Source organism: Epithele typhae (assembly GCF_022376455.1).
Source record: "Epithele typhae strain CBS 203.58 chromosome Unknown BXZ73scaffold_15, whole genome shotgun sequence".
NCBI lineage: Eukaryota > Fungi > Basidiomycota > Agaricomycetes > Polyporales > Epitheliaceae > Epithele > Epithele typhae.
In genome coordinates, this window is record NW_025954206.1 from 182,327 (window position 1) to 197,393 (window position 15,067).

A 15,067-nucleotide genomic window follows, 5' to 3' on the forward strand; every position below is an offset into this window, starting at 1 on the left:
ATTCGACATGTTGAGGATAGGAAAAACCTTCACCATTCGGATGTCGTGCCTCGTTGGCGAATGGCATCGGTGGCGGGCCGGCGGCGGACAGATCTGGACAGATCCGACCGTAGCTTGGATTTTCAAACTCCGTCGGGTCGCCGCCGCCATCGCGACCGCGACTAGCCGGGCCGCGACCACTCCTGGCGGAGCGCCTGCGACAACGGCTGTTCCACCCCATATGACCTCGAATTTGAAGCACGTACTAGTGCAGGTGCGTTCCAGTCGCAAATCGCACACTCTCTCATGAGAACCAGCCGTTCTCAAAGCGCCACAACTTCTTCCCCACGCAGATGCGGGGCCCATGCTCGCCCTGGAACATCGCCTTCAGTCAGAGGTGTCAGTCCACTGGTGTCTTTACTGAACATCGCGATCGAATTCGGCACGGCCGATCGAGACGCCCGTTACAGACTGGCTGCGTGTCTGAGTACCGTATCGGATACCTTTACACGTTCGAATCCGGTTCTTATTCATCTTCTCGGAGTGCCGGAGGCAAGGCCGCGAGAGGTGGTGACTAGTGACTCTGTCGTGCTTACTTGCTCTTCCCTCAGCACTCGCTCGAAGTTCCCGTCTGCGGATCGACAATCGGGGACGTCCCGATACAACCGTGCAAAGGCAGCCTCCCGGGTATAGAAGACCAAATCCCGGGTATGGAGGACCAATTCCATCGCCCCCAAGTCGGCACTTGGCAATGTCCGAGAGGGCGTCGCAGCGCGATGCCGATGCCCCCGGACCACCGGCACAGTAGTCCCCGAGAGACGCTCGGCGCTTTGTCCCAACTCACTCGTCACTTCCCGCGATTGAGAACGTCTGACAAGCAGCGGCGCGTTGCGCTGCGCGGCGGTGGGAGAATCGTAAACATGCCTACGCTCGGCCATCCTCTGTGATTCCGTCTCGGGGTGGATAGCCGAGGTATATATACTCGCAGCACCGTCTTCGAGATTCATCTGCTCACACTCCTCTCACGATGACCACACCTATCCCCCAACCCCCTGGTGTCCCGTTCCTCGGCAACGTCAACACCATCGATCGCGATCTGCCCATCAAGTCCTTCGAGCTCCTTACACAGCAGTATGGCGAGATCTTCCAACTCAACATTTTCGGTAAGCAGGCCTACGTCCTCTTAGGTATCATCCGTTAACGGTTAATGCCAGGCGCGCGACGCATTATCATCAACTCGTATAAACTCCAAGCCGAGATGTCGGATGAGAAGCGCTTTATCAAGAACATCAGTGCGAACTTGAAACAAGTCCGAGCTGCTGCGTCAGACGGTCTATTCACCGTGAGTTGGATAGCCTCACACGTGAGCAATGCTCATGGCTAACCGTACACTCCAGGCGTTCCCCGATGAGCCAAATTGGGGGAAAGCTCGTGCGTAACGGTCTTCGAAGGATGTGGTCACGGGCTTATCCGGGGTTCACAGATCGTCTCTTGATGCCTTGCTTCGGCACCGCCGCCATATTTGGCATGTACGATGGCATGATGGACATCATCGACCAGCTGGTCACGAAATGGGAGAGGTTCGGTCCTCATGAGGATATCGACCCTGCCGCCGATTTCACTCGGCTCACCCTCGACGCGATCGCGCTCTGTTCCATGTCCTATCGGTGAGCAGAGTCATGGGTCCGATAAGCGCCGTAACTAACACGTCATTCCGCAGCCTCAACTCGTTCTACAGAGTGCGCGATACCCGTCCATGTGCAGCACCCGAATTGACAGGTTTTTACAGGAGGAACCTCACCCTTTCGCGATCGCCATGACGGATTTTCTTCTTGAAAGCGGACGCCGTTCGGCGCGGAACGCGCTTGTTCAAGCGATAATGACCCAGACGAATGCCAAGTACGAGGCTGATATTGCCACGATGGGTCAACTCGTTAGTTCGAGTAAGCGAGCTCTCATTCTCGGTCTTCGTCCGCTCAACTGAATCGTCGTCGCAGTTCTCGAGGACCACAAGATCCGCCCTCCCGCAAAGCCTGATCTGGTCACGGTCATGCTGAACGGGGTAGATAAAGAGACGAGGGAGAAGCTTCCCGAGGAAAACATCAGGGCCAACGTACGTTGTGGTACTAGTATCATAATGCGCCGCTCACCATTGTTCGCTTGCAGCTCCTGACTTTCCTTATCGCCGGTCACGAGACGACATCGGGAATGCTCACGTTCGTTGTGTACTATCTCCTCAAGAACCCTGAAGCAATGCGCAAACTCCGCGACGAGATCGACACGAAGATCGGCGGTCGCCGGGTGACCACCAAGGATGTCAACCAGCTCCCTTATCTTCTGGGTGGGCTTTTTCGAAGATTCGAAGATCCAATCTCACCGCGATATCACAGCCGTCATGCGCGAAGCCATGCGCCTTGGTCCTACCGCTCCCGCGCGTTCAGTGACTCCCATTCACGACGACGCGGTCGTAACCGGCAACAACGGCCAATATCTTCTCCACAAAGACGAACCGTGCATCCTCGTCACTTTCAACGTGCATCGCGACCCCAAGGTGTGGGGCGACGACGTCCTGGAATTCAAGCCCGAGCGCATGCTCGATGGCAAGTTCGAGGCCCTCCCAGTGCGTCTTCGGGCCTTGCATGGTCCCCCTCTTTCCTTTCGCTGATGCACTCTATAGCCCAACGCGTGGCAGCCTTTCGGGTTCGGCCTGCGCGGCTGTATCGGCCGGCCGTTCGCGTGGCAGGAGGCGCAGCTCGCGCTCATCTCCATCTTCCAGAGATTCGACCTCGTCATGCGCGACCCGACGTACGAGCTCGAGATCAAGCAGACTCTCACGATCAAGCCCCATAACTTCTACGTCCGCGCGATCCCAAGGACCGACCGACCGCGGATGCTCCTCAACCCGTCGAGCGCGCCGATCGCAGCGCCTGGAGAGCCCGCGCAGATAGCGAGCGACGTTTCGCCTGCGAACGGGCTGAAGCCGATGTACGTGTTCTACGGCTCGAACACCGGGAACTCGGAGTCGTTTGCGCAGCGGATCGTCTCTGCGGCACCCACTCACGGTGAGTCTTGTTGCTAGAGTATCCGAGTTTCGCTGATCTAGGGGGACAGGGTTCGCCGCGACGTTGTCGACGCTCGACATGGCCGCGGAGCACCTTCCGAAGGACGGCCCTGTCCTCATCCTCACCGCCTCCTTCGAGGGCTTGCCCGCGGACAACGCGAAGCACTTCGTCGAGTGGGCCGAGAATGTCAAGGCGGCAGATGCCTTCGCTGGTATCAAGTACGGCGTCTTTGGATGCGGCAACACGGACTGGGTGTCGACCTACCAGCGCGTGCCCAAGCTGATCGACGATGCGCTCGAGGCACGTGGTGCTATCCGGCTCGTTGATCGTGGTGTTGGTGATGCGGCGAGCGCGGAGTTCTTCGATGCCTTTGACAAGTGGGAGGAGATGGTTTGGGCGAAGCTCTCCACGGTATGTCTGGCGTGTATCATAGTTACTCTGGCATTGCTGACGATCCCTGTAGGAGTACGGCGCTGTGAAGAGCGAGCAGGCGGTCGGCCTCGAGATCAAGACGGTATCTTCGAGCGTGGTGCGCGCAGAGCTCCTCCGCCAGCGCGACATGGGCTTCGGCACCGTCATTGAGAACAAGGTGCTTACCGCGGAGGGCCATCCGCCCAAGATGCACATCGAACTCGCGCTCCCAGAGGGATTCACCTACCGCGCGGGCGACTACCTTGCAATGTGAGCTCGGTTGCAGATTCGCATGATTCATATCTCACACGTATCTCTCAGCCTCCCTACAAACCCGGAACGCACCGTACGTCGCGCGATGGCTCGGCTCAACCTCGATTCAGACGCCGAGATCGAGATTTCCTCCACGGCACCCACCCACTTCCCCACCGGCAAGCCCGTTTCCGTCTTCAACCTCCTCAGCGGCTACGTCGAGCTGCAGCAGCCCGCCACGCAGCGTGACCTTGAGGCCCTCATTGCCGCCGCCCCCGAAACCGCCCAGGCCGCGCTCAAGGACCTCGTGGCGAACTATGCGGACAAAGTCTTCGCCCCTCGTCTCAGCGTGCTCGACGTCCTCGAGGAACAGCCCTCCATCCCGCTCACCCTCGGCCCGCTCCTGCACATGCTCCCCGCGATGCGCATCCGGCAGTACTCCATCTCCTCCTCCCCGCTCTGGAACCCGACGCACGCGACGCTCACGCTCGCCGTCGTCGACGCCCCCGCGCGCTCCGGCCGGACCGAGCCCTACCTCGGCGTCGCGTCCACCTACCTCGCCTCCCTCCGCGGCGGCGACAAGGTGCAGTGCGCGGTGCGGCCGAGCGCCGCCGCGTTCCACCCGCCGACGGACCCGGGCGTGCCGCTCGTGATGATCTGCGCCGGGTCCGGGCTCGCGCCGATGCGCGGCTTCCTGCAGGAGCGCGCGGAGCAGAAGCGCGCGGGGCGGGCGGTCGCGGCGAGCCTGCTGTTCTTCGGGTGCCGCGATCCGCGGGGCGACTTCTTGTACGGGGACGCGGAGCTGAAGGAGTGGGCGGAGCTCGGGGTCGTCGACGTCCGCCCGGCGTTCTCGCGGTGCGTCGGGGAGTCGGCGGGGTGCAGATACGTGCATGAGTGAGTGTCCGGTTGGCGTTCTGGGGCGGGATGGTGCTGACGGGTGTTGCAGCCGCATCGGGCATGACAAGGCGGAGGTCGTCGCGGCGTACGATGCCGGCGCGAAGGTGCGTTTTCGTGCGTGTTGTGTGTTGCCTACTTTCTGACGTAGTTGTCCAGTTCTTTGTATGTGGCTCCGGTAGAATCCTGCAAGGTGTGAAGGAGACGATCGTCGAGCTTGTGAAGGAGGTCAGAGGCATCAGCGACGAGGTCGAAGCCCAAAAGCTTCTCAACCACATCATGCAGGGTCGCTTCGCCACGGACATCTTCGAGTGAACGTCCGCGTGGAAGGTGTTCTGGTTTATCTTGTACCATAAGCTCACAGAAATGTATAGGTACGGTCGTTCTACTACTACTGTTCGTTCGGAATGTCTTGTTGGTTGTATACTAGTATATAAGCGTCCTGAAAGGGTCTGCGTTACGGTAAATGCCGAGAGCTCACGTGTACAGAGACGCTGGCACCAAAGACTCTGTCCTCTCTTGATCACCCGTCTCTTCTCACATCAAGGCTGTCTCGAAGGAGTATCTGCCAGGGCGCGCTATTATTCCTCTTTACTTGCGCCATCGCTTACTGGAGGAGAACGAATACCACGAGTACCGCTGGTACCGAATCCCGAAAGGGCGAAAGTTGATCGGGAACAATGTGTGAGTCCTAAGTACTCACACTGTGCCAAGCCTTCCTTGACCTGAATACCGTTCATTATAGAGCGTTTCCGCACGACGATAAGGTATATCATGAACTGGACCCGTTCATACCCAATCGGATCCTCACACAGGGTGCTAGGCTCGATCCTATGGTGCGTGATGATCCTGGGGTACGGTCGACGGTGGGGGTACCTTCGACGACATGATACATCGCTGATACACCCGTATCTTCATCTTCTCGGTACCAGACTTCGCTAAGACGGCCATCTTCGTGCTTGTCGCCACTGTGCTGCGCGTTACCAACAACTCGGCGCCCCTTGACGCCACTGACGCGCGTACGTCAAGCTATCCTTGGGGTCAGATGATGCGTGAGCCCGTCCTCAGCATCGGACTGAAAAGCGTGTCCGTAGACACCCAGAGCCATTTGATTACTAAATCAAATCAAGATCAGTCGAGCTCGAAATTGATCCAACGCCGAACATCCGCTCGCCTCTGCTCTGCAGTGAGATGCCAGATGTTTCCAAATTTTCCACTGTCGCTCTCATAAATTCTTCTGTGGATATGATCCATATACAGGAGCGCCTCCGCTAGCGGAGATGGCGTCTCGTTTATCGGAGTTTGTCTCGCAGAATGACAGCCGGATGGAATGCCCGATGGGCGTTAGGGACCCCTCCGCAGATTTGTACTAGGCGATGATACTATACGTAACTTCCCAGCAAGTGTCATCTCAGTGCACCAAAAGTGAGCTTCACGGGTGCGGGCCTGTTTGTTTCCCCTCCCCCTCTGCATCTCGCTGACATCGCCATGTCGGGTCCAGGAATCCTCGCTGTCTTCGCCCTCGGTGTTGCGCTCTTCTTTGCGTCCAGACCCAGTCGAAGGGGATTGCCGCTTCCTCCAGGTCCACCCAGACTCCCATTCATCGGCAACGCCCTTGACATCCCGAAGAAGGATGCGAAGTCCGTGTTCAGAGACCTGTGCGCGAAGTACGGTGTGTTCTCGTCTTCTGTATGGGTTTCTCTCGCTTGCATTCTGACCCTCTCTGTCTACAGGGGACGTGATACACTTAGATGCACTCGGTATGCCGATCATCGTGCTCGGGTCGCACGAGGCTGCCGTAGAGCTCCTCGAGAAACGCGGCGCAAACTACTGCGACACGATGCCGCTAGTCATGGTGGAATTGTAGGTTCCTCCAACGCTCCGCGATGATGGACTCTCACTCATAACCACCCGAAACAGGTGCGGCCTAGATTGGGTACTTCCACTCATGCGCTACGGCCCGTCCTGGCGCAAGCACCGGCGCGCGCTGCACGAGTTCTTCGCTCCCGCCGCGCTTGACGCCAATCGCGCATCCACGCGCGCGGACATCCACCGCTTCCTCCTCGACCTCCTGCACGAGCCAGACTCGCTCGTCTCGCATATCCGCGCGTACGCCAGCCTCTCTCCATGTCTTATCATCTGCTCACTCCGGGCGCGCGCAGTCTCTTCGGTTCGATGATCATGCGCATCTCGTACGGCTTCGAGCTCGACGCGCACACAGCGCGCTACCTCCGTCTCGCCGAGGCCGGCGTGCGCATCTTCTCCGCCGCGCTTGTCCCGGGAAAGTACCTCGTCGAGTCGCTGCCCTTCCTCCGCCACCTCCCCGCGTGGGCGCCCGGGGCGCGCTTCAAGCGCCTGGCCCGCGCGTGGCGGACGGACGTGCGCCGCGCGCTCGAGGTGCCCTTCGCAGAGACGGTGCGCCGCGCCGAAGCCGGGGACGCCACAGGCTCGATCGCACAGGTCCTGCACGAGCGCGCGCGGACGGCGGAGGACGAGGAGCTCGCGAAGAACGTCGCCGCGATCGCTTACACCGGTGCGCCCTTCCCAACCTCCCCCGCGCGCGCGCAAGCCAAATGCTTACAGACGGGTGGGCGCAGCGGGCGGTGACACGACAATGTCTTCTGCGCAGTGGTTCTTTTTCGCGATGGCCGCGCACCCCACGGCGCAGGCGCGCGCGCAGGCGGAGCTCGACGCCGTCGTCGGGCCCGTGAGGCTGCCGGAGCTCGCGGACGAGCGCGCGCTGCCGTACGTGTGCGCGCTGGTGCGGGAGTGCCTCCGCTGGCGCTCGGTGATCCCGCTCAACACGGCGCACCGCGCGCTGGAGGAAGACGAGTACCGCGGGTGTCGGATCCCGAAGGGCGCGATGGTCGTCGCGAATCTGTGGTGCGCCGTCTCGAGTCTTGCGCGATGTCGACCGGACTGACGGACGGTGCGTGGGCTCAGGGCGTTTTGTCGCGACCTGGAGGTGTACCCGGACCCGGAGACGTTTAGGCCGGAGCGGTTCTTGAAGGATGGAAGGCTTGACCCGGATGTGCGCGACCCTCGGTCGATCGTGTTTGGGTACGGACGGAGGGAGTGTCCCGGCAAAGCGTTCGCGGAGCGGTCGCTGTTCCTGCTCATGGCGACTGCGCTGCACACGCTCTCGATTACTGCGCCCGTAAGCGAGGATGGCCAGCCGGTGCCAATGGACGCTGTGATGACTGAAGGCGTGCTTTCGTGAGTTCCCCGAACGCCGCGTGGAAGTGCTGGAGTGCTTACCCTGGATGTACAGGTATCCGGAGCCTTTCAGGTGCGTCATCAAGCCACGCTCCAAGGCAGCGGAGAACCTTCTGCGCGCGAGCGGGAACAAGTCGCTCCCCTAGCATCCGCATAGTCTCTAGCGGTTCTTTCGACGTCGTATGATTAAAGGGGAACACGACTGTACTACGAACGCGGCAAATACAGCAGTGATGCACATCTCACAATCGGCACATTACAATCTGAGAAACGACAGTATCGTCCAAACCTACCAAACGCCAACTCGCATTACGCCCCCTCCTGCCCCACCCCAGTCTACCGCTGCCCCTCCTCATCCGGCAGCCTAATCGCAGGCTCGCTCCGCATCCACATCCTCGCCGGCAGGCGCTCCTGCGCCTCCGCCACCGGCGGCAGCGTCACCGCGCTCCCCGCCACGTTGCGCGACAGCTTCCGCCGATGCACGACGAGCTCCGGGCCCGGCTCCCCGTCCGCGACCAGTCCCAGTCCCAGCCCCAGTCCTCGTCTCTTCTTGTCCACGCCCTCCGCGGGCGTGGAGGTGGTGGTGGTGGTGGTGGTGACTGCGAGATCGGCGAGGTCGGCGCCGGACGAAGTGGACACGGGCGTCGCGTCGGACGTGCGCGAGCGGGAGCGCGCGCGGGTGAGGAAGGCGGGGTAGCGCCGGACGGGGACCGCGCGGCGGTCGGCGGGGTCGGAGTCGTGCACGGTCGTCACCTTGTCTTCGTGGATGTGCACGTTGACGTGGTAGGAGTTGCTAGGGAGTAGGGGAGTTAGGGGGAGGAGAGGGAGGGGAGGAGGGCGTACTTCGCTGCCACGCTTGAGGAGAGGGTTTGTCGGGAGGTTTGGGGACTGGAGAGGCGGCTGGCCATGAAGGAGCACGCGTATACTTGGAGGGGGTGGATGAGGGGAAGACGGATTGTGAAGCGTGTGTGCTCACATGCGCCTCCGAGACGGTAAAGCGTTGAGGATATGTAGGTTGTTGGTATGAAGAGGTTCTGCGGAAGACGGATGAGAAGGATTGAGCCATTACTTCACAGGTGGCTTACCGCGAAAAGCGCTATTACGGTGCAGAAACTAGAGACAGAGGTACATCAGCTTGAATGACAATCATTGGCTTATCACTGGAAGTACCGACCTTGTAAGAACGCCGGTCGTGATCGTGTAGAATATCTACGAGCAAGGATGAGCCCAATCTCAAGGATGCTAGTTGACGCACAAGTCGCTGCAACCTAGGGATGTCGTTAGCATTGCAGGTGTGCATGGTGAGGGCGGTACTCACTTCGTCCCACATGCTCCTGTTCTTCCGAGCAGAAAGATCAGGGTTGAGGTCAAGCTCACGGCGGTTAACGCGCATGTCCCGAGCGCGAACGACTGGTCGTAGACTTAACCCCCTATAAGTACGAGGGAGCTCACTGCACTTACGCGAATAGGCCTGAACGTTGTAGTCCTTATTCGGTGATGGTGACTGATGGGCGGTGAGCACGGAAGTGCACGGAACGATGTCTCTCACGCACAATACGTAAGCGGCATCTATGACTAGAATCAGCTCAAGAGGAAGGCCTCGGAGTGCGTTGCTCACAATTCCCTATCACATATGTGGCCACAATCAACAAAGTCTATATTTATGATCAGCTCCAGTGGACCTGTGGCGCTCTCAAAATACGACGTGCCAAAGGCGTAAAGATGTACCACTTATTACTAACTGTAAAGGGTGGGTTAGATCGGGGGTACAGAGGGTCGTGGAAGATAACGACGCACTCGTCCTGATTTGAAAGAGATAGTATCTGTCGATGTATCCGTGAGATGGAGACCGAAGCGCATATGTCGATTGGACGTACATCTGTACAACCAATATCATGAGAGCCTAGCTGACTTGTCAGGATCTCTTCGTCAGTTCATCATTGGCACGCACATTGACGATATTTTGTGTCTAGAATATGAGGCTTCATATTAAGACTTGGAAGCGTAAGACACACAGAATGGCGCTCACCCACTGTAGTGACCTGAAACACGCGCAACAAACAAGGATTGGTGAGGCGACATGAGAGACAGAGGAAAACCAACGCACCAAGGGAGGGCTGCGCCTGCCCCGTGGAAGGCCGTAATACCACGAACCTGTATAGTAGCATACCATGCTAGGAGACACCATCCATCTCGAAGTGCCTTCGCCGAAGTGGAATTACGACTCACTTGAACAAGCATAAACGATCACATGAAGGACATTCAAGGACGTGACCAGAACCGTCTGAACATCGATAAGAAAACGCCGCGAGTCACGAGAGACGAGACGCACCATGCTCCTGAGCAGCGTTCTGTCTTCTCGCATATAATGCGTTGCATAGAGAAGAAACTGTCCGAGTTGTACTTGCGACGTCTTCGGTCAGCTGGCAGAGGGCGGTTCATCGGTACGAGATGTCACTGACCACCGAGGAGCCTTCGAGAGTCCCGCATCCAGACCAATAAGCACTCGAGCAAGTGAGAGAGGGAAACCACTCACATGGCACTGAGCGCTAGCCCGACAAAGTTTTCTCCAATACTGCCCTAACCCGTCAGACCCAGCTTGATGCGCTACACTCACACTGACTTGTCGATGAAGAGCTCGATGCCCGTAGCGACCCGGGGAAGGAGCATGGTACCGCAAAGGATAGATGTGGAAAGGGAAGGAAAGTAGATGCCGCTGGGATGGGATGACATAGAAGCCGTCTAGGCTAATACCTGGCTCCGGTGGAGCTCAAGACGGCCAGGGAGAGACGCTGTGGGCCGCCAAGAAATTGGCGATGAATCCGATCGCACGGTGCTGGACTTCTGGGGTCCGGACAGCGGATCGACATTATGACTGCCTTGAACGGGATTGGTTTGTGCTGGCCGCGTCGGTGTCGTAAGAGCAACTGATCTAGCGTGTGTTGAAAATTCATAATTGAATGGAACTCGAGGCAAGATGTTAGGGATTGAGAGCATGAAACACTCGGGGCTGTGATAGGAGTCCGGTATTTTGAATAGGGAAAGGATGCCTGTCAAGCGATCCCTAAGATATGTCCGCCTTGAAGTGTCCCTGCTATACGAAGCCTGTTAAAAACGTTCAAGCGACTGCTATTCGAACGAGATACCGTATAGTCATTCACCTTTCTACGACGTCTTGAAATATCCCAGGATTCAGGAACAGGCAGCTCACTTAGGAAGAAAATGAACGGCGGTTGCGGTTTAGTATCGATCGAAAAGTGGGACAGAGAGGGGGTTAGGATTTGTTCCATCCTCACACCATGCAACCGGGACTTTGTATTCGCGTATAGACGGCTTACGAATCTCTCTCTCACAACGTACAACAGTATGGGGTTGGACGGGTTTGACTGAAAACAGAAGCACAAGCGAGCGTCAGGTCCACAAGACGTTAGTGAAAAGAGGGCACGTACGACGTCCATGCATGTCGAGTTTATAGATCAAGCCTCGCCCGCACATCAAGTAGCACAACGAAAGCAGATTGATCACAGATCTCTATGGTATCAGTACAGCTTACAACAAGCATACACACGCATACAATGCACGACCAGCAGCAACGCCCTCTCAGAGACCACCCACGAAAGACAAAAATACACATACCACGGTGCACTTCACGTCTGACCACCCGCCCCCTTCCCTCCTCCTCGCCTCCGGCTCCGCCGTCCACCAAAGCCCTGTCCCTGACCAGAGTCCGGGCTCGCGGAGTTGACCGGAGGCCCGCGCGGCTCCCGCGCGATCTGCACGGCCGGAGGCGCCCCACGAATCTGCGGCGGCCCACCCCCAAGCGGTGGCGATCGCGGCGCAGTCGAGGTGGAAGCTGAGCTAGGGGCCGGGCTGGTCTGGAGATTCGGGGTGGACGCCCCAGGGCTTGCGTCGCCGAAGATGCGTTCGCGGGCGGCCTGGTAGCGGGCTTCGCGCGCCGCGTACGAGTTGTCTGGTGCGGGAGAGCCTGAGGACGACGACGCGGGGGAGGGCACGGGGGACCCGGAGCCGGAGGTGGGACGTTTGAGGATGCGCAGCACGGGCTGGAAGGCAGCCGGGGGCGGGGACGCGGCGCTGGGTCCGTGGGTGCTGGAGTGGGCGATTACGAGCTCGGGCATGGGGGCGCGTTGGTTCCTGCAGCGATGGGTGTATGCGTTGCGGAGAGGGAGAGGGGGCGCGTGCGGAGCTGAGGCTTGAAGGACGCAGGAGGCAGAACGCAGGACTTACGCATCCTCCCAGAGCTTCTGTGGGTCCTCGCGCGTGTCCACCTCCTCGTGCTCGTCATCCCAGTCGTCGCGTATCGCAGTCGCGGGCTGTAGAGGGCGCCGTTGGAGAACTGTGGGGGGCGTGGAGGCCTGAAGGTAGTATGTGGGCGAACGATACTGGCGAGGACGGAGAGATGCATACGGATGGGCTGCCCCACGAGTCTGCTTGGGCTCTTGCGCTGGCCACAGACATCTTTGGACGGGAGGAGAAGGGAATGTGGTGGCAGAAAGCCAAGGAGCGCGGCCCCTTGCACTGCAGGCCTTCGGCTGCTGCTGGGTGGCGCGCGGTCCCTCGCGGTCCCGCGCGCACTGTGAGATGACGCTCGTCCTCTTCAACTCTGACCACCTCGACCACCTTCAACGTCGCGTGTATCATCTGAACTCTCAGGGATTAAGAGCTTTCATGCTTATGATCAATGTCTTCAATCTATCCGTGCGAAAGTATCAGTCACCGAGGAAGAGCTTGTGATCCGTCTGTCAAAGAGTGCGTCCAGAGCTTCATCTTACAGGTCCTGACACTGACAGGCTAAAGATGACTTCGCCACTGTTTATCGTGTTGATGGATTCATCGCGCATGCAGTGACCCATTCAACGGCCCCCGACCCGGAGACGTGGACTTCCATTTGTCCCGTCATCGAGTATAGGTGCGTTTTACAGGCAATTGAGTAATCTGACGGCACGCATGAAGCACGTACGCCCGGCACCACACTACGCCCGGCACCACACTACGCCCGGCACCACACTACGCCCGGCACCACACTGACCGGTCGACCTCGTGTATCCCGACCCCGAGAGAGGTTGGACTAGATATATATAAGCCCTCACGAGGACCGCTATCTCCCTCTCACCCAGACTAGATGACGTTCGTGCCCACCGCTGCTGCCTCCCTGCTCGCCGTCACACTCGTCTTCGCGTTCCTCACGCGGAAGAGACGCAGGAATGCGCTCCCTCTCCCGCCGGGTCCGCGTCCCCTGCCATTCATCGGCAACGCCCTCGACATGCCCTCGAAGGAAATGCGCACTGCGTTCAAGGAGATGAACCAGAAGTACGGTCAGTACTTATGGCCACCACGCGTCTGGAACTTGGACAGCGCTGATTAGACTTGCAGGCGACATTGTCTACCTAGACGCGCTCGGGCAGCCCATGATCATCGTCGGGTCACACGAGGTCGCGGTGGACCTCCTGGAGAAGCGGTCATCAAACTACTCGGACCGGGCTCCATCGGCAATGATTGACATGCACGTATTTCTTCTACCGCACCGTACTCTCGTGCTGACGACCACTCTAGTGCAGGCTTTGGGTGGGCTTTCACGGTGCACAGGTACGGACAAGAGTGGCGACGCAACCGGCGCGCGATGCACCAGTACTTCAACGCGAACGCCGTGGCACAGTACGCGGCGTCGCAGAAGCTGGAGGCGCACCGGCTAGCGCGCCGAATGATCGACGACCCAGAGCATTTCCGACAGCACATCAGGCGGTGGGTGTATCTTTCAGGCGTCCGATGCACGTAGCACTCACCTCAGGGGAACAGCTTCTTTGGGTCGTCTGCGCTGCGCATTTCGCACGGCATCGAAGTGGACGATGATCCTGTGGACTACCTGAAGATCGCAGAGGAAGCGATGGATATTTTCTCGACCGCGTTTGAGCCAGGGAAACACCTCGTCGAGGTGCTTCCTTGGCTCGCGCGCATGCCGTCCTGGTTCCCAGGAGCTGGAGTCAAGCGCGATGGGGAGGTTTGGAGACCGATCGTCTATAAGATGGTCTCGGTGCCGTGGGATGCAGCCATGGAGAACATGGTAGGGAATGACGCTTTCCGGAGCAGCAAGGAGCTGATGCTTTGGTTAGCGGCGGGGAACGGCGGTTCCGTCCATGGTTAAAGGTCTTATGGAGCGCATGCGAGAAGACGACGGACCTGACGAAGAAGAGGTCATCAAGAACGCCTCGGCGGTGACGTTCGCCGGTGGTTCGGATACAGTATGTGTTGTTTCTTGGTGGATTGGAGGTGCCGCTGAAGTTAGCTCTCCCAACAGACTTTCTCGACGATGCAGACCTTCTTCATGGCGATGACAATGTACCCCGAGGTACAGAGGAAAGCTCAAGACGAGCTCATGGCCGTCGTTGGTCCCCACCGCCTTCCGGACAAGGACGACGAACCTTCTCTTCCATATATACAAGCGATAACCAAAGAGTGCATCCGCTGGCGCTCCGTAGTTCCGCTCAGTGTGCCACACCGCTCCTTGGAAGACGACGAGTACAAGGGCTACTTCATCCCCAAGGGTTCGATTATCATCACTAACATATCGTGAGCCTATCCCTTTCACTATCATTTAATGGCTCGTGCTGACGCTGATACCCTGAAGCGCGTTCTCACATGACCCCAGAATATATCCGAACCCGGACCCCTTCAGCCCCGAGCGGTTCCTTAAGGATGGCGAGATAGACCCCACTGTCCAGGACCCCGCAGCAATAGCGTTTGGGTATGGTCGTCGGTAAGCACACGCCTCACCGCTCCAATGGTAGACTCGATCACTGATCCTCTCTGGCTCTTCTCAGGGTGTGTCCTGGAAAGCACTTTGCGGAAACATCGCTATTCATCGTGATCGCCACGGTGCTCCACACACTTAGCGTGTCCCCGGTAGTCGGACCCGACGGCCAACCAATCATGCCGTCGGGAGAGATGACGCATGGACTACTCTCGTCAGTACCTTTCTGTGGACACCGTTAGATGGTATTGATCGGCGTGCACAGATACCCTGAACCATTCCAGTGCGATATAAAGTCGCGATCCCCCGAACGTGAGGCGTTGGTTCGCTCGAGCTGCATTAAAATGCAGGGAGTTCGTGCGGTACAGTCCTGACACACTACACAAGTGATTACATACCCCCACATCCTATATCTTTTACAACGAACTCGCGGGAGGCATACAAGGCCACGTGTGCGCTCTGCGCGCACCCGTATGCACTCAAATTG

At 58.6% G+C, this 15,067-nt stretch overlaps 5 protein-coding genes across 5 annotated transcripts; 3 read left to right on the forward strand and 2 right to left on the reverse strand.

Moving 5' to 3' along the window:
- Positions 1-1,006: 1,006 nt before the first annotated feature.
- On the forward strand, positions 1,007-4,913 carry BXZ73DRAFT_100026 (fatty acid hydroxylase; the record flags this gene model as incomplete). Its single annotated transcript, XM_048014449.1, has 15 exons — positions 1,007-1,142; positions 1,194-1,321; positions 1,377-1,410; positions 1,463-1,646; positions 1,700-1,718; positions 1,769-1,922; positions 1,977-2,092; positions 2,146-2,320; positions 2,370-2,599; positions 2,657-3,041; positions 3,091-3,452; positions 3,505-3,722; positions 3,774-4,598; positions 4,651-4,705; positions 4,758-4,913. 15 exons carry the CDS (start codon positions 1,007-1,009, stop codon positions 4,911-4,913), a joined length of 3,177 nt encoding a protein of 1,058 aa, XP_047879256.1.
- Positions 4,914-6,086: 1,173 nt separating this feature from the next.
- Positions 6,087-7,960, forward strand: BXZ73DRAFT_44816 (CyP450 monooxygenase; the record flags this gene model as incomplete). The annotated part of the gene is made up of 7 exons (XM_048019402.1): positions 6,087-6,270; positions 6,332-6,461; positions 6,519-6,707; positions 6,761-7,131; positions 7,196-7,481; positions 7,542-7,814; positions 7,870-7,960. 7 exons carry the CDS (start codon positions 6,087-6,089, stop codon positions 7,958-7,960), a joined length of 1,524 nt encoding a protein of 507 aa, XP_047879257.1.
- Positions 7,961-8,150: 190 nt separating this feature from the next.
- Positions 8,151-10,484, reverse strand: BXZ73DRAFT_100028 (uncharacterized protein; the record flags this gene model as incomplete). The annotated part of the gene is made up of 9 exons (XM_048014450.1): positions 8,151-8,607; positions 8,658-8,848; positions 8,900-8,927; positions 8,989-9,023; positions 9,070-9,075; positions 9,133-9,224; positions 9,276-9,318; positions 9,368-9,383; positions 10,432-10,484. The coding sequence occupies 9 exons, from the start codon at positions 10,482-10,484 to the stop codon at positions 8,151-8,153; spliced, it is 921 nt and encodes a 306-aa protein (XP_047879258.1).
- Positions 10,485-11,461: 977 nt separating this feature from the next.
- BXZ73DRAFT_100029 (uncharacterized protein) lies at positions 11,462-12,290 on the reverse strand (the record flags this gene model as incomplete). Its single annotated transcript, XM_048014451.1, has 3 exons — positions 11,462-11,966; positions 12,060-12,187; positions 12,240-12,290. 3 exons carry the CDS (start codon positions 12,288-12,290, stop codon positions 11,462-11,464), a joined length of 684 nt encoding a protein of 227 aa, XP_047879259.1.
- Positions 12,291-12,954: 664 nt separating this feature from the next.
- On the forward strand, positions 12,955-14,822 carry BXZ73DRAFT_100030 (cytochrome P450; the record flags this gene model as incomplete). Its single annotated transcript, XM_048014452.1, has 8 exons — positions 12,955-13,147; positions 13,206-13,358; positions 13,391-13,574; positions 13,629-13,893; positions 13,943-14,071; positions 14,128-14,399; positions 14,458-14,586; positions 14,651-14,822. The coding sequence occupies 8 exons, from the start codon at positions 12,955-12,957 to the stop codon at positions 14,820-14,822; spliced, it is 1,497 nt and encodes a 498-aa protein (XP_047879260.1).
- Positions 14,823-15,067: the final 245 nt, after the last annotated feature.